Source organism: Falco naumanni, chromosome 5, assembly GCF_017639655.2.
Source record: "Falco naumanni isolate bFalNau1 chromosome 5, bFalNau1.pat, whole genome shotgun sequence".
Taxonomy (NCBI): Eukaryota; Metazoa; Chordata; class Aves; order Falconiformes; family Falconidae; genus Falco; species Falco naumanni.
This window is the reverse complement of record NC_054058.1, coordinates 76,364,216-76,387,028: the sequence shown is the minus strand read 5'-3', so window position 1 is coordinate 76,387,028 and position 22,813 is coordinate 76,364,216. Positions and strand designations below refer to the sequence as shown.

At 40.0% G+C, this 22,813-nt stretch overlaps 1 protein-coding gene across 2 annotated transcripts in view; it reads left to right on the top strand.

The window, feature by feature from the left end:
* RELN (reelin) overlaps positions 1–22,813 on the top strand; it is a 297,403-nt gene that overhangs the window by 216,254 nt on the left and 58,336 nt on the right. For both annotated transcript variants that reach the window (XM_040594080.1, XM_040594079.1), the window contains exons 23-31: positions 1,815–1,952; positions 2,811–2,997; positions 6,739–6,944; positions 9,836–10,007; positions 10,387–10,587; positions 12,770–13,005; positions 15,303–15,460; positions 16,377–16,584; positions 22,138–22,214. In XM_040594080.1, coding sequence (XP_040450014.1) covers positions 1,815–1,952; positions 2,811–2,997; positions 6,739–6,944; positions 9,836–10,007; positions 10,387–10,587; positions 12,770–13,005; positions 15,303–15,460; positions 16,377–16,584; positions 22,138–22,214 — 1,583 coding nt within the window. The remainder of the gene's footprint in view (positions 1–1,814; positions 1,953–2,810; positions 2,998–6,738; positions 6,945–9,835; positions 10,008–10,386; positions 10,588–12,769; positions 13,006–15,302; positions 15,461–16,376; positions 16,585–22,137; positions 22,215–22,813) is intronic.

Genomic DNA, 22,813 nt, shown 5'->3' with positions numbered 1-22,813 from the left:
GAAATTCAAAATTGGTGTTTTAAAAATTTCTCCAAACGTGTACTAAACTAATCTTTGTGTCCTTATAATATGACATGCTCAGCTGTACTGTTCATTGTGCCTGCACAGCCCTCCTTTATCCACTTCTCTACTTCCATACATGTGAGCAGGTGGCTCAGGCACCTTTATAATATTCACTTTAATAGGTCTTACTCTACATAAATTTTTGGGGGTAGGAGGAAGGGCTCTTTGTCTTGAATTGTAGTAACAGCATTACATCCTGTGCCATCATAACATAGCCGTACAGCTCAGAAACGGGCTAGGAAAGAAACTCCTACTTCTTGTAGGAACCTCCTGCTTCTCATCCACAGCCTGTCTAGTCAGCCCTTGGCCAGGCATAGGCCTGTCCCATTTTAAAGTCTGGTTTTTAATTCTCCACAGTCAAACTTGCCTTCCCTGTCCATCCCCTACATAGCTTTGCAACCCAGCCTCAGCACCCACGTTGCCCCCACCCACCCCTTTTTTCCCAGATGCATCACGCAGCCAGCACAGCCCCTTTTGCTGCATGAAAATGAATGATTTCCCGTCTTTGTTTCACTTCACACGCAACATATTTATCTTAATCTCATTCTGGCACAAGCATAGATTGGAGTATCCCTGCGCCTACCAGCTGGGAGCTGCCTCTAGCCAGTGCCTGTAACCTGTTGGATGTGCGCAGGTTGGCAGGGCAGGTTGGAAAGGCTCAACAGTGACAAAAAATTCCTCTTCTCATTATTCAATCTCTTCTCCAGCCTTGATTTTTGAGGGTGGTGGATATGAGGCTGGGGTTGGCTAGCAGGAGTCACTCAGCATGGAAAATGACAGTGTTGCACTGGACAATCTCTAGAGGACCAACACCAAGCACTTTTTAATACATATGTTACCTGACCCCACTATAATAAAGAAAATAAAGCTGTTGAAGAGAAAAAATTTAACTCGAAAGGAGAAACTAGAGCAAGGTATTCTGCTTGAAGAATATTAGAAATACCCAGAGCTTAGTTTTATGTATATGTAAAAATATAAATATATTACATATAATGTATGAATTATTTTTTTAATATGAATGTATTCAAAATACATGTATGAATGTATGAATTAAACATTGGGTGTTACAGATTTTGTTCCAGTAGTTGGCCAAGAGTGAGCTATTAACCATGGGGAAAAAAAACAGGTGCTATGAAACAGGATCTTTGTTAAAAACTTGTGATTGCAATGTCACCAGTAGTATGTGAGTAAAATCTAGTTTAGAATCATCCTGACAAAAAAAAAATTCTATAGCCAATAAAAAACAGTTAATTAGTGTTGAAGGAAATAGCCAGTATTCAAAGAGGAGAAATGCTTACACTCAAGAACTTTAATTTAATAGTTGTTTTTAATTATAAATATCAGAAGAAACCTTTTTACACAACTTATATCCTGTTAATTGTGAGCAAAAATGTAATTAAAGTAGTGTCCTAGATCCACCTTTCTGGTTTTGCAACCTGTGACCCTTGCAGAGTGGCACTCAATAAAAATCTGATAATATTCATTGATAGGTTTATCTTAAAATAATGCACAAAACGCCCTGTAACACATCTGCAGCCTTCCTCAGAAATGTCATTAATGATGGAAAGGCCATTATATAGCCCTGTCCATCATCTAAAAAGGTCAATTCCAAAATCTGCCTTTGGTTGTGCCAGTCTTTGGAGACTGAGCTGTGATTGTGATAACACCTTACTTTATTTTTTTATAGTTGCATCTTTTTTCCTACAGTTCTGTAAAGAATTGCAAATAAAAGTGTTGTTATTGGTTTTAAGGTCCAGCGCCACACGTTTCCGCTGGAGTCAGTGCTACTACACAGCCCAAGATGAATGGGCCTTAGACAACATCTACATCGGACAGCAGTGCCCAAACATGTGCAGTGGACATGGCTGGTGTGACCACGGCGTTTGCAGGTATAAAGCATTTGCCAGTTCCACTTAACAATGGTCTCCTGCTACTTCAGGTATCCTATTATTTTGCTTCCCCACCCCCGCACCCTGCTCCATTGTTCTTATTTTTAGATTAAGCACTAACAAATAAAAGCCGGGGGGGGGGGGGGGGGTATTAGACTACTCAAGCAACATTAACAACCAGTTGCTCCACACCTCTCTGTCCAAGAACCCATACCCTTGGTAGATCCAGGCATCAGAATAGCTTTCAGTGGCACAGGGCTGTCCTGCCGCAGGTGTCCTTGTGGCCCCTCTAGCCCTTCCCACAAGGACCGCAAGGATCAGCTCAGTGCTGGAGCTGTTTTGCTGGGGATCAGAAGGATGCCAGGGACCAGCTCAGCACTGCCTGACAGCCTTTGTCAGACTGGGTGCAATACCAAGGGTAAAGACTATAGATTTAAACTTTCTGGACACCACAGGGTTTTTTTAGAAACTTCTTTAAGCTTTTTAAATTTTTTTATATATATTTTTATTGTGTATTAATTATTAATTTTATTTTTATTTAAAATTTTAAATATAAATTATTATAAGATGAATAAATATAATACATTGTATTCATTTTATAAAACATAAATTATAAAACTAAATTTATATAAATTATTATGTTAAAGTAATTATATTATTTATTATTTAGCTTTTTAGAGTTTTTTAGCTTTTTTCCGTTATACAGTTACTCAAGTTTGTTTCCAGGATCCAAAATTCCAATCCTAGAATGTTTTTTTTATTTCACATCTCATTTTTAAAGGACAGTGCACCACCTTAAGTAATTACCAGTGCCAAATAAAGTCTTTAAAAGCTTGTTACATTTACACTTCCTTGCAGGTGTGACTTGGGGTTTCGGGGTACTGAATGTCAGCCTGAAAATCCTCTTCCTTCGACTGTCATGTCTGATTTCGAGAACGCAGACAGCCTGAAGACAGAGTGGCAGGAAATTATTGGGGGAGAGATCGTCAAGCCTGAAGAAGGCTGTGGGGTCATCTCCTCTGGCTCCTCACTGTACTTCAACAAGGTACTAACGAGGGATGGGAGGCTGAGAAAGGCACATACTGTAGGTTTGAATGGAGCGTGATGCAGTTATGTGGCAAAGAAAAGGAAGGTGGCAGAAAGCTGCATGCAGTATGAGAAGTGCCTTAAACAGCACAGCTGTGCTCTGCAGGTGAAGAACAAAGCAATCAAAAGAAGTAGGGAAAGACACGCATAATGTATTCAAGAAATATCAGCTGTAGTGGAAGGAAGTAAATTGTCAGTGCGCTGGGAAGTGTATACATTCATACTGTCTTAATTGTGCATTTTCTGCTTTAAGACTTAAGACTGCTTTAAGACTTTCTCAGCTTCCAGCAGCTCCCATTTGTTTTTTCTGTACTGTTGTGGGAAAGGGATGGAGAAAGGTTTGCTTTCCAGGGGACAGGCAGCTTAATCGGAGGTCACAGGACCAACAACCTGTGAAAAAACAACGCTGCCAGACTTTAAGGAAGTGGTTAGCCTGTAGGAGCATACTCTTTTGTATAACTTGGATGCTTTGCAGACAAAAATAATAGAGCAGGAAAGAGAGATAGGGAATTCTGCTAACTAATAACAATTACAACTAAAATAAAAAGAGATCTTTATGACCAGATGTAAGATTACGGGTTGTAATCACAGATTTATTTTTTATTGTTGCTCCTCGAGTCTAGTACTGGATTTTGTTTTTAATTGAAAGGAAGAGTATAAACACAGCTATGTGCTTCTCTTCTAAAGGTTTGATCAAACTGCCACCGCTGTCATGAAAGCCAGATTAGTCCCAGAAGAATAACCCAATATGCAACGCTGTATAATTGTGTGTTGTTCACCTCATTACAAAAATCTAACCCATCAAATAATTTTCGGCACTCCTATGTAGTCTCACATCCAGCTCCCCTGGAAATGCAGCTCTGTGCTGAAAATTTCATAATAAACCAATCAGTATAACTAGCTAATTGTGATAATTGGATTTTTTATATAATTGTCTTCTCTGTTAGATGTTTTTCCTTCTGGCTCAGTTCCTTATGCCAAGTTTCTCATAAGTAGTTTGCTAAATTAGAATTAACCTGCTATGATCTTTCTTCTGATTTTTGCTAAGGAGGAGTGAAAAACTCATTTAGAAATTCCTGGCTTCTTTCTATTGATCTCTAAGGGTTAGGTTATCATTCATTTCTTGAGTAGTAGCAGTCTATGTGGCATCAACAGAAGGTAGTTTATTTCACTTCTTTTTAGATCTTTTTCAAGTCATATAGTGGCCATGCTGGTAGGTAATAAAAAATTATTTTTATAGTTGCCCAACAGTTGTGTATTGTTTTGGGAGCTCATATTCACAGGCTCAATTTCTTTTCATTTGCTCAAATAGCCACTTTTTATTTGAATGTCTAATATTTACTGCCATAATCAAGTACTGCTACCGGAATTAATGTTGGCTTTGTTCTGCCAACCCTCTATCTTTTGTTTTACAACTCATTTGAATCAATTGTAGGTGTGTTCAGAATACAGAGCTCTTTCAGTTAGCCCCTGCAATTCCTGTGAGGTTTTATGTCACTTGTGCCCTTTCCCCATTAACCTGGTTCTGTGGTTAACCCTTTGGCAGGCAGAGCTGCTGTGGGGTGTAGATACGGAAAACCCACCTGGAATAGTTTTACAGCCAGAGTTTGATCCACGGCAGGTCAATACTTTGGGTACCCACAGCCAACTGGGATACACCTACCCGTGGGGCAGCAAGGGTGTTTGCATCTTTATTATCAATGGTTTGATTTGATGATGATAATTTCAAATTCTTATGGATCTCCAAATGAAGCTGTGAAAGCAAACTACCAAAAGATTATCAGTGTCACTTTGGCCAGTATTAGCCACATGGGGCTGCACCAGGAAGATTGGGGCTGCACCCAAAACTCAGCCCATCTCACTCTCACAGCACCACCCAGGAAAGCTTTGCTCCTAGGGGTAAACCACCAAATAAACCAAAACAGCAGGCATAATTCAAGATCAAATCAATATGACTGTATCCTAAACGAGTTTTCCAAGGGTCAAAGGATTCTTCATGGGTTTTAGTTTTCATCAGTGGTGCAAGCTAACCAAGTTTCAAAAACACAAGCATTCAGCTTCCAGAAATTAGTCTAGGAGTGCGACGTGTCCTGTTTGGTGGGGTCTGCAAATGAGCTATGGACTCAGCCTGCAACATCAGCAAAGTAAAATGTTCTGAGAAAGCAAGCAAGTAGTATTTATCTGTGCTGTTTACCCTGAACTAGGTAGAAAGGGGAAAGAGGTGGTGAGTGGAACAGGATTAAAATTCATATATCATCTTATTAAAACCCACAGATGATATTTTAAATCTCAGCCCATAAATCTTGTTACTTATGTCCAGCAAGATCACGTCACTTGCTTATCTCAGATTTGTCTGGAAATTTGTCAGAAGGGTCATGAATGTACAAATGAGCCAGAGAAAACCATAAATATTACTTAAAACATAGGCATCATTTTATAACTTAGCCATGTTTTCCTTTTAGGTACCTTTTTGTGCTCGGAGATGGACAGGAACCCATGATTTTTAGGGAATTAGAAATACTAGGCGTGTTGCCAGTTCTGATCCATTTTGGGGAGCAGTGCCAGGTTGCAGCTACTTTTAATGAATGCCGAAGTATGATCCCTGCAGCCTCCCTCCAGCTGCACATATTTGGCTTTGCCCTACCTATAAAAGCTTGCGGTGGCACAACGCTGTGTCGCTGCAGGGCTGTGCCAGGCATGGGGCATGGGGGTCACCTCTGTGGGAACCTCTGTCCTGCCTCAGCATGGGCAGCTTCATATCACATAGGTTGCTGATATGCAAACCCACAAGCTCAGCCTCAAGCACCAGGGCACAGGGGAAGAGGGGAACAGGCTAATTCCAGTTACAATAAAAGGCTTTTAAAACTTAAAGCTTTTTTTTAGCTGAATATACTCTGCCTTCCTTTGCCAACATGCAGAGAGTGACCATGTTGACCACAGCATAGACACCCAAGAGCTGTTTCCTGCTAGAATTCAAAAACGTCCTTGGAAAAGCTGTTCGCTATAATTTATGAGGCTCTTTTTTTCTCTCACTTAATGCTTAGGTAAACCTGAAACCAAATCCAGAGGTTGTAGTTGAAAGACTCCTGATTTACAACACTTGCTAGGAAAAAGCCTTAGTTTTGCATAGGAACAAGTCCTACTCAGGCGAGGCATGAAAAGAAAATGCCACTCCCTTGTTCTGCTGTAGGAGATGGGCTTCAAGCAGCAGGCATTATAGGGGCTATAATTTCAGATGATTGGGTAACCCTGCACAGTACAAGATTCGACTGGGGAAATGAGACTGCAGAAATGTCCTTTTACTGCTTTATGATTAAAAAGCTGAATACTTAAAAATTTACCCCTGGTTGACTCAGGATACCCAGCATCTGCTTTTTGTCTTCTGAAGGTACCTGGGGCCTTGAAAGAATGAGATGAAACAGCTGTGTGGAAATTGTGCTGTGAAGTTGCATTGTGTGTTGAAATATAATAATAAAAATTCTTGTGGCATCACAACATGGTCATTAAGACATAAAGAATGGCCAAGCAGAATCATTGTGTGAAAGGCAAAAACATTCCATGTTAACACAGAATTCAGTGTCCTCCGTGTTGTGCAGTTTTCTGTGCAATATTCATCTCTGTTGGACTTTAAATAATGTCTATTCATAGTGAAAGTGATATATATAATATTATTATTGTCTTTCTGTTCTTTATATTGTAGGCTGGAAAAAGACAGTTGGTAAGCTGGGATTTGGATACAACCTGGGTGGATTTTGTCCAGTTTTACATCCAGATAGGAGGAGACAGTTCTTCATGCAATAAACCAGACAGCAGAGAAGAAGGTGTGCTGCTGCAGTACAGCAATAACGGCGGTATCAACTGGCAGCTACTAGCAGAAATGTATTTCTCTGACTTCAGCAAACCCAGGTATAATTTTGCTCTAAATTAAATCTGTACTGCATCAGCTTTTAAAAAAACACCTATTTCTCAATTTATGAAAACATGAGTAATAATTTCAAGTTATAACGTTTAAAAGCTGTCATTATATGGAAACTTTTCCAGGCTGCCAAAGTAAACTACTACTGTCACTAGGATGGAAAAATCTAATGAAAGTGGGCCTTAAAAATAATGAAGTAAAATAGAAAGTTTCCAGTCACTCACCTCCCATGTGAAACATGACTGAAATGCTAATATCTGCAAAACATTAGTAAGCAAGTACAGAACTTACCCAAAAGAGGTATAGAAATCTGCTATTTCCTCTGTCTCTCGTCTCAGATCTAATGAACATCTGTAAATGTCACATACAACAAAAACTCCTTTAAAGAAGTATTGAAGGAGGAGACTAAATTATGTTCAGCATTTCAAATTTGCTGTAAGAGAGCCTGTCAGTGAAAATTTAAATTGAGTTTGTCTACATAAGTATTAACATGATTTCTATTATCTATAGTTCACATCTTTCTAGATGTAAATAATTTTATCTTCCCATCTTGTCATTTTGCATTGCAATGAACAATGTTTTCAGAAGGACTTCCGTAACTCAGCAAACTGTCCTTTTCTAAAGGTGATGTAGACACTTGGAAATACAAAATAATTTCACTTTGTTTAGGATAGGGTAGAACAGAACAGAATAGAATAGAATATTTCAGTTGGAGGCGACCTACAGCAATCATCTAGTCCAGCTGCCTGACCAGTTCAGGGCTGACCAAAAGTTAAAGCATGTTACTATGGACATTGTCCAAATGCCTCTTCAACACTGACAGGCTTGGGGCATCAACCACCTCCCCAGGAACCCTGTCCCAGGGTTTGGCCACCCTCTCAGTAAAGAAATGCTTCCTATTGTCCAGCCTAAACTTCACCTGATGCAGCTTTGAACCATTCCCGTGGATCCCAGGGAGAAACACTCAGCACCTCCCGCTCCACTTCCCCTCCTCAGGAAGCTGTAGAGAGCAATGAGGTCACCTCTCAACCTCCTTTTCTCCAAACTAGACAAGCCCAAAGTCCTTAGCTGCTCCTCACTGGACGTGCTTTCCAGCCCTTTCACCAGGTTTGTTGCTCTCCTCTAATGTATTCCAGGATCTTCTGAAATTGTGGGGCCCAGAAATGCACACAGTACTCAAGGCGAGGCCGCACCAATGCTGAATGCAGTGGGATAATCACCACTTTTGACCAGCTGGTTATGCTGTGTTTGATGCACCCCAGGATGTGATTTGTCCTCTTGGCTGCCAGGGCACACTGCACTGCTGAATTGTGCTGAGCCTGCTGTTGACCAGCACCCCCACATCCCTTTCTGTAGAGCTGCTCTTCCAACCACTCCTCTCCCAATTTATTCTTGTGCCTGGCATTACTCCATCCTAAGTGCAGAATCCAAAATCTGGACTTGTTAAATTCCATCCCATCAATCGCAGGCCAATGTTCCAAACTGTCTAGATCCCTCTGTAAGGACTCTTGTCCCTCAAAAGAGTCAACAGCACCTCCTAGTTTGGTATCGTCAGCAAATTTGCTAATGGTGCATTCAACTGCTGCATCCAGGTCATTGATAAATATATTGAACAGGACTGCCCCTAGAATTGAACCCTGAGGAACATCACTGGTGACCAGTCACCAGCCAGATGTAGCCCCATTCACCACACTTTGAGCTTTGCCCTTCAGCCAGTTCTTCACCCAGCACACCATGAACCCACTCATCCCACAGCTGGACAGTTTGTCCATAAGGATGTTAAAATCCAGAAAAAACACCTTCCCTTCATCCACAGGGCAGGTGGTTTAACCTCTACTTCGTCAAAATTACAGGACACATCGAACGAAGAAGCTACATACTGAAACCTTCATCACTGGACTATCCAATACATTGTTTTTAGACAAAACATTTGCCTTTCTGAGTAACCAAGAGTGATGGACCTTACTGAATATTGATTTGCATAGTTATTTTTCTGGTGCTTCAAAAGTGGTCCAGATCTTGCTTTCCAAATCCTTATTTTCCAACATGTACATCTAGGAATCCTCTGGAAAAGAAGGTTCCTTGTAGCCCTAAACAATTTCTTCACATCTCTCTGTCTTAACCAGCAAGCGAAGCAGGGTCCGTGGTACAAAATAACATGTGATATAGAGAAAGAGTGCTGGAAGGAATAGATGTATAAATGCATAGATGTGAGATGTCTGAAATAGGACTGAACAAGTAAATGATTATTGTACTTTTTAATGTAGGTGTGATTTAGGTATGAAACTTCAGCTTTTACTTAATGTCATTTTCGTAAAGTGTTTCCTAAGCTGAGCATAAAGCAAACTGAGAAGACCTTAAGTTCTTTTATGAAGATCCATATAGGAAGGCTGAAATATTTTTATCCACAACAGAAAACTCTGCTACATAATCTGTTGCACTGTAAGAGAAGGACGTTTTTGTCTACAAATAGGACCACCCAGCAGAAGACAATGAGAAATTATTTTTGCCAGCATATTTCACTGTTACTTGCTGGCACCAGAAGAATGTTAAGACTTGCTGAACATGAATCAGCTGAACAGTTTAATTGAAAGCTGAAGAGTTCAAATCAGTTCCTTATTGTGGTAGTCAATATAGTAATAAAGAGTAAAAAATAGCCATTGTCTTAAAGAGCTTACATTCTCCACAGACAAGAAGGACAAAGAAAGCTTCTTGGTATGCAGTGTTATAAATAGGTATCCAGATACATAGAAGATTTCTGAGGACTTCTACATGTAAGATAGATATGGGCTTTCCAGCCTCTTTACCCTGTTCAGTGGTATTTCTCCCATTTCTCTACAAACTGTGCTCACTAAAGTTCTGCTGAATTTCTGTTTTTCAGGTTTGTCTATCTTGAGCTGCCAGCTGCAGCCAAGACACCTTGCACCAGGTTTCGCTGGTGGCAGCCCGTGTTTTCAGGAGAAGGATATGATCAGTGGGCCATCGATGACATCATTATTTTGTCAGAGAAGCAGAAGCACATCATTCCCGTTGTTAATCCCACTTTACCCCAGGTAATAAGCAAGAGTAGGCTGTGGGCATCCGCATGAAATAGGAACCATCCTCTCTGTTAGTAGACATTTCTTTGAATATAACTGTCTTTGAAAACATTTAGTGTATTTAAAGAAACAGCTCTAGTGTTCGCAGCTGTGTCTGTCTGTGTGAGAATAACCTGGGCCTTATCACAGAACCATCAGGCTCCTAATCTTTGTGACAGAGGATGTAATCATGTACCTCCTCAAAAAGTCAAGAAAGACATTTTGGAAATCACAATTTTTTTTAAATGACAGAAAATACAGATTGCAAAATATGAAAGCTGATCATTTTGGGAATTATTCTGGAGTCACACTTCAAGGTGATAGTATTTGTTGCTTTCCTTTTCATTTCTAACAGAACTTTTATGAAAAGCCAGCATTTGATTACCCTATGAACCAGCTGAGCGTATGGTTAATGTTGGCCAATGAAGGGATGACCAAAAATGAAAGTTTCTGCTCTGCCACCCCCTCTGCCATGCTCTTTGGTAAATCAGATGGAGACCGGTTTGCAGTGACTCGAGATTTAACTCTGAAGCCTGGATACGTTCTGCAGTTCAAGGTATTCCTTAAACAAAAATCCCTGCAGAATATCAGTAAAACTGCCTTTAGACAATACTTGCAAGATGTCGGTGGGGCCACAGTTCAAAAAAAGGTGATAAATTATACCACTGTGTAAAAAGATGTGAAGAGCACAAGTATGAATTCGTACAGCATAAAATATCATGCTGCTTTCTAGAAGGACAGCCAAAACCTTGGTGCAGGAGAGCTTTTACCCCTATGGAGAAGTTTTAAAGCTTCTTCTTCAACACATTTCAGAAGTGGGCTGAAGTGACTGTCACTATATTTGAATCAGTACTAGGAAATGGTACTGCACTGTCAAGGGAAAAAAGGATTTATCCCATCTGGGGCTCTGTGACTACAGAAGCTGCCATGTAGTTTGTGTATATTTTTTTTATTTAAAACTATTTAAGGACTTACAAGCTGCTCTGTGCTCCAGTGTCGATTTTTCATATAATTTACTTTTATTGTGTCAACAAATATGGGCTCCAATTATCATTTTCTTTTTTAAACGGCTTACAAAAATTTCGGTGGTCTGACAGTACATCAGAATATGGGCTCCAAAGAGAGTGTATTTGCTTTGACAAGCACTTGTTTCTGAACCCTAATCAAAATTTTATTGAGTTTATAATGAAATCCCATTGGTGAATTCTGGAGGTTGGTTGCAATGCAATTTTAATGAGCTCACCACAAATACATGGTCCTTACATAATTGGTGGATACAGACACTGAATAATTTACAAGTGGAATTATTAAAGAGATCAGATGTTTACAGGCAGCTTTTCAAATATAATTCCCACAGTTCTATAAATAGGAAAGTTAGTTAGAAATAATGGGATTTGTAAAATAATCTCATTTCATCTGAAAGTTATGCTAATGAAATGCTATACAAACTGAGGGATTGCAGTACAGTTTCTGAGACGGTATTGCTTGTAGTTTAAACTGTCTAAAATCCAAAAATACTTCAATATATAAGTACCATTTAGCCTGGAAAAGATGCTATTTGCCTTTTTACCACTTGCCTCTACTTCAGTGACTAAGTCTCCATTTTGCAGGTTTGATGATCAACAGCATTTCAAAAATTGTTTAATCTAAAAAAGCAATACTTAAAAATATTTCATACACCTTTCATCACTGAAACACTTGGCAATGTAAATATACAAAATATATATTATATTTTAATTTATATTTATGTAACTATATATATGTTTACAATATATATAAAATAAATATACAAAACATAAACAACGTATCAGAGAACAGTGAGTTCTTCTTTATAAAGTCTATTATTGAAGGCCTGAATTTATACTCCTCTCTTTTTTGGAAAGCTTTTAAACTGGCCTGCACATAAATGTGTCAGTCCTATTTGCATGCTTTAATTTTAAACATATGGTTAAATGGTTTCCTAAGTTTGTCAAATTTCCATTTTAAATAGCTGCCTGGAATCATTTTGCATTGATAAACTCAAAGGCAGTAATTGTCAAAATTATTTCATTTTACATGAATGATTTTTGGTTTACATTTTACATTCTACAGCTCCAGTAGAATTTCTGCAATAAAATAATGAAAACTAATATTTTTCTGATAGCTTGAAAAATGAAACTGAAAACTTCAGCAGTTGATTTTTGTCTTGGTTACATTCTCATTTCACATTTTAGTATGCTTTTTTCTACTTCATGCAATTTTGTCATATTCTGGGGACCCAAACTGTAGCATCAACTCCCCGTCATCATTCCTGCGAGGCCAGTGACTGGGCTGTGGTCAGGGCTTGCAGCCCAAGGCAGGGGGGACCTGTGAGTCAAGCTGATCCTCTGGGCACATTGGGTGGACTGCAGATGGGACGGGTGTCCAAGGATACAGCTCTTCCCACTCCTGGGCATGTGGGTGCCTGCACAGAGTTTGCTGTTTGTGGCCTGCTATGCGCCAGGACATTTGAAAAGTTCTTTGCACATTTTGGTGTGCTGAACCCAGCAATTTTAATGAAGGGAATAATGGGAATTTTTACTGAGAAATGTCATATATGTGTAGGAAACAGACTCCAGGCATCACTGCCAGCAGGGTTCAAAGCAAGTATTCAGAGCCCTAAGCCTCCCAAACTGAAAAGTCAAAGGTGGTTTGCAGCCAATAAACCAATAACAGCACAGGTTTCTTCATTTTGTATCTCATGTTCTGCTTTTTTGCAGCTGAACATTGGGTGCACCAACCAATACAGCAGCTCTGCTCCTGTTCTGCTTCAGTACTCACACGATGCTGGGCTATTCTGGTCACTGGTGAAGGAGGGCTGCTACCCTGCATCTCCAGGCACAAAAGGATGCGAGGGAAGCTCCCGGGAGCTGAGCGAGCCAACTGTGTATCACACAGGAGACTTTGAGGACTGGACAAGAATTACTATTGTTATCCCCAGGTCACTTGCAGCCAGGTACTGTAAACCAGTGATGCCAGTGTGAATTACCTGCCTCTTTTTTGATGCTACGTTAGGAAAAAATTGCAAGCTGTGAGTAAAAGTGGTGTTAAAAATCCAAAACAGGGAGAAGCCTTCTATTTTAAAGGTGTCAGAATGGTCTATAAAATTAAATTGCAAAGCAACAAGGAACCCAGAACATTTTAATTTGACATCAGTCTCTTCATTGTGGTGCTGTCTGTCTTTACACGTATCGGTTAGGTCAGAGGCACCATCAAGAGAGTGGTAAGTCGTTTGAAACAAATAAGCCATTTGAACAGGATTAATTTTACAGTTACCACTGGGCAAAGAAACCCTAGAAGTGTATTTGAGCTACCGTGTAATGTTCTGTGTCATTGAAGGTGGCCATGACAGCCAAAGTCAAAGGAGGGAGGAATGACAGGTGCGCTCATCTGCGAGCACCATGTCAGCATCAGGTTAATACAGATGAGAAAACAGCAGACAGTGGAAGACGCAAATAAGCCTTGAAATCAGGAGACTTTTCTCAATCTTATTTGGATTTGGCTGAAGTTCCTCAGTCCCCTTGTTTGCTGTCTTACGCCATCAGTAAACCACCCTGGTCTGATTTGCTGCCTGCACAGAGCACTGCCAGGGCAGCTGGCAGCCGGTCCCTGAGCCCCTGGCCATCACCCTGTTGCCTCCTGCCTCTCTCCCCGCAGGCAGCTGCTCTAGTGCTGCCCCTGGGCTTCAGCCCCATCCTCCTGCTGCAGGCTTCTCATCCTCAAGCACAAATGTTGAGTATGCGGCACAGAGTGTGTGGCATACTGTGTAGCAGGGGAGCCAGTGCCTTTGCCGCAAGGAGTTGAAATAGCAGCATGTACCGTAACAAGTTTGTCTTTTCTTCAGTAATTAGCCAATAAAAGCAGGTGCCAAATTGCACAGATCTGACACCAGCTGATTTGATTTACCCAAAACAAGCAGTGCAGAATCAATAGCAGCAATCTGTTTGGCATTATGTTCAGTAATGTGATCAGGAATAAGAGGCTTATGCTAATACATTAAAAATGTAAGTATTGCAAGTACGATGAGGGTCTCGGCATGTTGGAAACTAAATTCATTGTGGGTCACTTTGGAAATCATGGTTCCTGGGTTATCCAGAGAGCATCCCATTTCGTCAGTTGGTACAGAGCACTAGCACAATGACCACCTACCTACCAAAACCCAGTGCACAGCAGAAAAAAAGCAAAAGGTTGATTATATTTTAGGCTGAGTAGCAAGGAGGATCGTAGTTAATCCATTGGATTGGCTATGAGATTTTAAATCTGTTCCCCTCTCTGGAGCTCCCATAGAATCATTCAGCTAAAAGTTAAAGACTGACAATTAATAATAAAAAAAAAATTTTTTCAACAAATTTCCTATGCAGCGGGTCACCTGGAGTAACTTAGTGGAGGCTCACCAAAGCCTCTGGAGCAGTTTCAGTTATACAAGTTAAGGATTAGATCACTCTTTTCCGGGAATTTCATGTTGTCATCCAAGAACAAAAACTTAGTATTTCTGTCCACATGTAGGACATCGGGGAAGTTTAGATTGGATATTAGGAAAAATTTCTTCACAGAAAGGGTGGTGAAGCATTGGAACAGGCTGCCCAGGGAGGTGGTGGAATCACCATCCCTGGAGGTATTTAAAAAACACGTAGATGCGGTACTTAGGGACATGGTTTAGTGATGGACTTGACAATCCTGGGTTAACGCTTGGACTTGGTGATCTTAAAGGTCTTTTCCAACCTGAATGATGATATAATTCTATGTTATTTGCCATTATTTTCAGAAAGAGGATTATTTTTCTCATATCCAAATTATTTGAAAGTTTTTTACTCAAAATTACACAGTCCCATAACAAACTCTGCATCACTGCCATTACTGAGTTCCTTTCCTAAGTACTGTAAGAAATAGAGTTCTGAGATTTTAATATGTAATTAGCAGTTCAAGTCGAACTGAGTAGTGAAAGGCATCTTCGGACTCACATGTAATCTTTCACTGCTGTTGATAAAACCATGTATCCATTCTTTGCATCACAATGGTGGATTGGGCCAGAGAAATAGAGGAAGTTAAAATAAATTTAAAAAATCTGGAAAAAAGATCATTAAGTAAAACTGCACAAAATGTAGGATGTCAGAAATCTTTTCCAGGCATCCATTCACATCTTATTTGCAAATGGTTAATTTAGGAAAAGGTCCTTTTAATCTTAACCATGTAGCAGTAGATAGTGAAGCAGGCAATAGTAACACTGTGTCCTTCGCTGTTGTTTCTCTGCAGTAAGACTCGATTCCGCTGGATCCAGGAGAGCAGCTCCCACAAGAGTGTGCCTCCTTTTGGCTTAGACGGCGTTTACATTTCTGAGCCTTGCCCCAACTACTGCAATGGTCACGGGGACTGTGTCTCAGGGGTCTGCTTCTGTGACCTGGGCTACACAGGTAAGACAGCCCTTTTCAGGTGGGATTCCAGTAAGCATTGGCTGAGTTAAAGCTGTAAATTTAGCATCTTGTTTTTCCACTGCAGTATTCCATAAAAATATACAATGACATAAATTTCATGGGCTGCCAGCGAGAATCTTTTCATTTTGTTTAATAAAATTCAGCACAGGCAAAACAGAGCAGCTGAAGGCAGTGGACACTGGTGATATTTCTGGCAACCACAATCTTTGAACATCACCATCTGTATGAATGGGAAGGGACTAGCAATAAAAGAGAAAACAAAATAAAATGCTATAAACTAAAAAGTCTGCTTAAAAGCCTTTGGATCATCTTCAAAAGAATTGCTGCTGTTTTTGAGTCCCCTGGCCATCAGATGGCATGGGACCAGGAGGGAACATATGTTCTGACAGGCCCTTCTGCGGAAAATTCTGCTCACTTGTGGTTTCAGGGGCTTTTATGCTGAAATACAGAAAAAAAAAACCTCAACAAAACCCCAAAAAACCAGTTTAAAAAAACAGTGATTGACGCAACCAGTTGCACACTGTACTCTTTTCAACCCTCTATACCAACAAAGCAATAAACTAACATCTTTTCTTCAATTTGTTTTAAAATGAAATAAAAGGTGTTTTTCTGTTTATATAAAATGCCTTATCAACATAAAGTGTGGCTGCTTTTCACCTAGTGAAGTAAATGATCTTAGAGTTTAGAGGAAGAGGGCTTATTCTGCTTACAAAAATTTGTGAAGTGGGTTTAAAAAGGTACAATCCTATTGTCAGGGCATTTTCTTAGAAAAGCCTGGTACTTTCTCATATCTGGATGCAACAGAACCATCTGCCAACGTACTGCATCTGACCTTTACCCTCTTCAGCACAGTTTCACCAAAGCGTCTCCCGTATTTTCTTTTTTTTTCTTGAAGCATCGCATGGAACCTGTGTGTCTAACGTGCCTAATCACAGTGAGATGTTCGACAGGTTTGAGAGGAAGCTAAGCCCTCTCTGGTACAAGATAACAGGAGGTCAGGTTGGGACAGGCTGTGGAGTGCTCAGCGATGGAAGAGCTCTGTACTTCAATGGACCTGGCAAAAGGGAGGCAAGAACTGTTCCACTGGACACCACAAATATCAGGTGAATCCTCAGTGCTGCTCCCAACAATTCTCTGTGTATTCATGTTGTCTCCTCTTCACTATTACAAGTGTAGATGTGAGAAGATGGGAAATGTTTTTATGGTTTGCAACCTGTACAAGAAATCTTAAAGACAGAGAAATTACTTTTTTGTTCATTCTGGTGTACTATTACCTTTTTTTGAGAGAGAATACTTAGGTTAGAAACAGCTTAGGCTGGAATAGCGGCATAAAAAAAATGAACTCTTTATCATCTGAGAAGATGGTTTACATTATATTCTAGATGGATGGGCAGAAGGCAGTCTTAAGACTGCATAAGACCTATGACTGCCCACAGCTGGACAGAAAAACTCCCTGACTGTGTTGGATTGCAGGCATGGCAATGGCATAGCAGCGAGCTGTTGTTTACTTGCCAGATGTGAATTAGTCCAATTATCAGAAGTAACAAAAAGGAATGTGAATTGTTTCTGTGTAGCCAGGAGGTTAACAAGCCTTCACCTCTCTCCCTGCTACCACAGAATCCCGCTCCACTGGTAGCAATTACCCTTTTTCTCTCAAATTGTCTAATTGATTCATGTAATCAAGATAACCAAAGGGCTGTTAATTATAACCATTATTTAGCCTGCAGTTTGCTACTGCTTTGTCCAGTCTCATGAGGGATCATGCACCTGAAACCTTGCCCACCCTACAATTATATCAGTTAGCTTAATAAAAGATATTTCTCCTGACAGAGGCTGCTCCAAGAGTAATGCCATGATTTGCTGCATTACTTAATTTGTGGGATCACTCAGCAAAGATTGGCCAGAAGTTACTGCTACCCTTCTCCAGCTCTGGCAAGTGGTGCTCCTCAGGGCAGTGTGGGTGCTGTGGGTTTGGGGACATCCTCAGCTGCTCCCCATCACTGAGCGGCACAGCACCAGCTGCCTTTCCTCTGCCCCCTGCATCTCTGATAAATATGTTGATTAATTATATAGTCATGTAAACTACTTAATAATTAAATTCATTGTTTGACAAATACATTTTGGACAAGTACATGTGTGCACTGGAACTCTGGGAAGATCTGAGCACTTCTGTTCCACCATCTTTTAAAATCTTGTGTTATTAATCCTGTGAGGCATAATATGGGAAGTAACCACATGATCTAGGAGTCTATATTCAGAGTATTTTTGACCTATTCCTTCTTTCCTGGAGAAATCTTTTTATAAAAGAAAAGGATTTTCTTTAGCTTTCAGATTACCTTGAAACCACTTCTAATGCCAGATATTCATATTTATAGCTTTCTATTTTTATAGTGTTTGAGCCATTCTAAAAGGCAGGAAAAGTTTTAAAATACTGAGCAATGCTCTTTCTTGACTTTTTAAATCTATCACTGCTGCTGTTTTGCACAAGAACATGGTCATCTGGTGTCTTATGACTGCCCCAAGAATGTAAATGGCCAAAGGGACACCTGGCAAGAGCAACCAAGACCCCTCTCGCAAGCAAGTGCTCACTGTGCGAACTGCTCTCCTGCTGTGACTGATCATTTTGTCAAAACAATTCAGCATTAAAATATTTTTATAAGCATCACAGTGAGCAGTTTAACTTCCTTGAACAATTCAAGCTTGAAGCCACATCCCTGGGCTGTTTCCTAGAGAGAGCAAACACACTGGCCATCTCCACAAATAGGACTAACATAGATTTTTTGGTTTCTTGAGCCACATGTGTACTCAAGGTGTAGTATCCACCCCATGCCACTTGACCAGAACCTGGACACCTTAGACTACAGCAATTACCCCAGGCTGTTTTTATGTTCAAAAGAGAAAATAACTGCTTCAAAAGGGCAATGCAACTAACTCATCCTAAAATAGGGTCTAGCAAAGGCCAGTGCTTTGTCTTCTGGAAGTATGTATTTTTTTTCATTAATTATAAGACAATCTGAGTTGGCCATGTAAAACGTAAATATTCAGCTTTGGCCACCTTGCTTAGAACAGGTGCACCCCACTTCAGTGTTTGAGACCATCTGTAATATTAACTGAGTCTTTTTTTGCTAGAAGCAAAGGCAGACTAATTTTATGAGAGTGCAAGGGGTTAACTGAAAGACCCATACCCTAAATTGAAAATAATTCCTCAGCATAGAAATATTTTTTTGTTACTGGAGCTAAAATTGATGTCACTTGAAAGAGGAGATTAGACAGAAGCACTTTCCCATTTTGGTATTACTTTTTGCATTCACTAATGCCTTGCATAGAATTTGGTTATCTTATTAGGGGTCATCTTAGCCCCTGCAGAGTTATCTTTTATTTTGGGGGGTGGAAGGGTGGGGGATTTTGGTGACTGAGTAAACAGCAAGAAAATATGCCTTAAAAGACATACCATTAGATATGTGGATTGAGGGTTGTGAATAGGGAGGCTGAAACTCCTGCAGTAGATTTTTAAGCTTCTTATTTTTCAGGTTAATAATGTTTTCCCAGACCATTTTAGATCTTGTTTCATTAAATCAGGCATGAAGGAGCAAAAAATTGAAAAATATTGCAAGACATTACAGTTTTATTTTTATTCTGAATTCTTGCAGGTCTACCTATGCATATTCCCTATCACCTTGTTTCAGCTACAGATTTTGAATATAAAGTGTAAATTTTATGTGAGGAATATGAAGAATTTTTGGGTATTTTTGTAAGAAGTACAAAGACACTTTTCCCCTTCACCCATCTCTTCCCAGGGTCCATGGGGGCTCGGTGCTCCCAGTTCACTATGCTCCAAAGAGGTTGAGATTTGCCAGCCTGAGGTGCGTGGTGCCGCTCAGGGAAGCAGCCCAACAGGGCACCGGCAAACTCGGGTGTCATGCCAAGAGCATTTAAGACTAAAGCTTGCTATCTGAAGCCAATGTTCGTAAACAAGGACTTGATGATTAGTGTATACATTAAGTGCTACCATAATCTTAGATTTGTTTGTCCTGTGGTGTCCTTATTCATTTATATGGTTGACTACATTTTTTTCACAGACATTAGGAGCATGTCCCATAGCACTAAGAGAACTGTAAGTGTCAAAATTCACTTCAGCCAGACCATTTTTTGCCCTGCACTTCAGAAACCCCCTGGAGTCTCTCCATCCCTTCCCTTTTGCATGGCCCGATGTGCCAAAGGCACCATTTCACCAGCAATATTTCCATCCTTCTGACTGACAATAAGATACCTGGATGCATTTTGTTTACTGATGAGCTACTGCCTCCCGTTTTGATGGCCTGTCCCTTATGACACTCTTTACTATCTGTTCAGTGAGACCATTTGCACACAGTGCCTACCTGGCAGCTAGATAAAAACCAGGGAATATATGTATTTTTTTCCAAGTAGTGACATCTGGCTTGTTAGCTGACTTGGCTCCCATCTGTGTTACAGACTCCCTTGCTAATGACTGTGCAACCATCCCAGAGAGGTGTTCTGGGTCAAACACAGATCAGATGGGCTGATTCACCCTTCTGCAGAAAGGGAATATTTTTGTCTTTTGGTTTTGTTTTTTACTGGTCTTTACATTTGGCAAACATAAAACAGAATTTCATTGTAGGACTGTAAATCTTTCCACCTCTGAGACTGCTGTCTGGTGGTTTATTGCCTGAACTCAGACAACAGAGCTGCAGCAGTCCTATTGTTATAGGACCTACCTGGCTAAATAGTGTGATACTGTGAGCCTGTCTGCTCTTGAGCTATCCATGGGGTTATATTATGAATGAGACTCATAAGTATATTCTGGCTTGTCCTAATCCCTACGGATATACGAAACATCTCAGACAGGAGATACCAATTTTGGTAACAGAACTGAAGTGTGACTGGATTTAGAATCCGAAGAGGATCATGACATTATGTATGTAGTAGTGGGTGAAGGAAACTGGAGTCCTGTCTGCATCATACTGGCTCTGGCTGTAGTCCTGTGGCTAGTCTGTGATTTTATTGTCACTACAAATTAGGGCCAAATCCCTTAAAAGGAAAAGAGTTATCCTTGTGGGGAATTATTGGAGTGACAAATCAAGCTTTGATTCTTCACACAGACACAAATTCACCTCAAAATCAGTATTTAAAATAAAGAGGTTATCTACAAGAAATAGAATGAATGAAGCCTAGTTTCCTGTAGTTTTGTGTTCTTTTTTTTGCCCACAACACCTGTTTGGCAATAACCCCACCTCACCCTATGTGGTCCCTGAGGACACTGCCAGCACAAGGGACAAGCAAGTTGCTTCCCAAAAACATCACATCAGCAAGTACTCCAACAGTCGTAAGACAACAGGCAGGCATCATCCTAAGTCAAAAACGGGCTAGGAAACAAGAATGGCCTCACCAGTTTCCAGCATGTAAAAGCCCATCGTGGGGAGGAGTCCAGGTTCCCTGTCTGTTCAGGCACTGGTTTTGGTGTGCAATGCCAACAACCTGTGAAGAAGGCATAGATCAGGGCACAATGGCATTCTCCACCATCTCAATGCTCGTTACATTAGTTATGACCTGATAAGACTCAGATGAATGTCGGAGACGTGCAATGAAATTTGGTGAGTGAGCAGCAGGACATGAATTGAAATTAGTTGCTGTTTCATATAACACAGTAGTGCGCATCTAAGAGGAAGTGTAAGCTATTCTTAGTTTGACACCGCAGACACAGAGTCACAATTAAAAATATCTGTTCAGCAAGGATGCCAGGGCATCACTGCAGATTGGGGGAAAAAATGTTTTGGAGCACAAGGATGAGTTAATTACTAATTCAAATATAGCTAAATAGGGATTTTCCAGGGTAATCCAAAGTTCTGTCAATAAAATCAGCAACACTGTCTCAAAGGGATGTTGTGGCTTTAGAAGGGTTGCAAAAAATGGTTTTGGGAAAAATTGAGGACATGGGAAAACTCTCATGCAGAGAGACAGATGGAAATGTTGCTATGGCGTACAGTAGAAAAGAAGAGAAAGTAGGAAAGTGGTAAAAGCGCTGGCTACAGGAAATGTTGCAAGAAAGGCACATAAGGAACATTTTTTTCCCTGTCTTGTGACACAAGAACAAGAGGATATTCAAAGAGATCAAAATATATAAGTTAAAAATCAAAGGCTTTACTTCACAAAGTGTCCCATGAATGCTTTTCACCGAAAATTGTTTGCATCAAGAATTTAAGGACCAAAAAGGGATTGATTGGTCATTTATTGAGGATATAATCATTTTGTTAAAACTCCAATACAGTATTTTAAAGCTTAAACAAATTTCTAGTTACAAGAGGTCAAGGTAAGATCTGATGTAAGGAACAGAGTTGCCTGCTTTGGAGATTTTGCACCATTGTGTGAAAGAAGGAACTGCGAAATTCTGCTGCTCGGTCCAACAATACATTTATTAGGCAAAGGATCAATAAACCACATCATGTTCTTCTGTCTTGGGTCCTCCACAGTTTACTATGGCCATGCTTGATTTCACTGGGAACATTACCTGATCAATAAACCTGGAATAATGACCTAACTGAAAATGCCATATTAGTTAAGAGAGGAGAGTTATCCTGACTGATCTTGTGCTATCAGAAGATAATTACACTTCTCTTCTGTCCTGATTTTTTTAACAGGCTAGTTCAATTTTATGTACAAATTGGAAGCAAGGCTGTTGGTAATTCCTGCAACAGACCAAGAGCCAGGAATGAAGGTAAAGCCCCTTTTCTTTATAATAAGCTTTTTGTATTTTGGGTCTTCTACAGTGTTTTTACCTTTTACTGCCTTTACAAAATCCAAAAAAAATCTTCTATTTTTAATGTAAATCAATTACATCTTCACTTTTCACAAGTGGTGCAGGAAACTATTTACTTTTGTTCCCCATTTTCATTTATACTTATTTCCACCAAATGTAATGGTGATCTATCAGTAAGAGTAACTGCTGGAGATGTGAGGGTTTAAGAAAGACAACATTTACAAGATGAGGTGTAGTAGCTTTTATTATACTACTTGATAGTATTAGAAAGCAGCTAAATTTACAAGTACACAGGACTTTCTTCAGGTTTGAAATAAGAGGAATAAAATTCAAGTTCAGAATAAATTGGGCAACCTCCGTATCTGACCTGAAGAAGGGGTTTGTGCCTGAAAACTTGTTCAGCTTCTCAACTACACCAGTGGGTCTAATAAAAGATTGCCTTCCAACCCAAGTTCATGCATGGTTTACCTGAAATGCAAAATTATAAAGCTGCAGCTGCAAATGTATTTAGTCTAAAGACATTAATTTCTCCTGGCTGTCTCCTTTCTTATTTTACA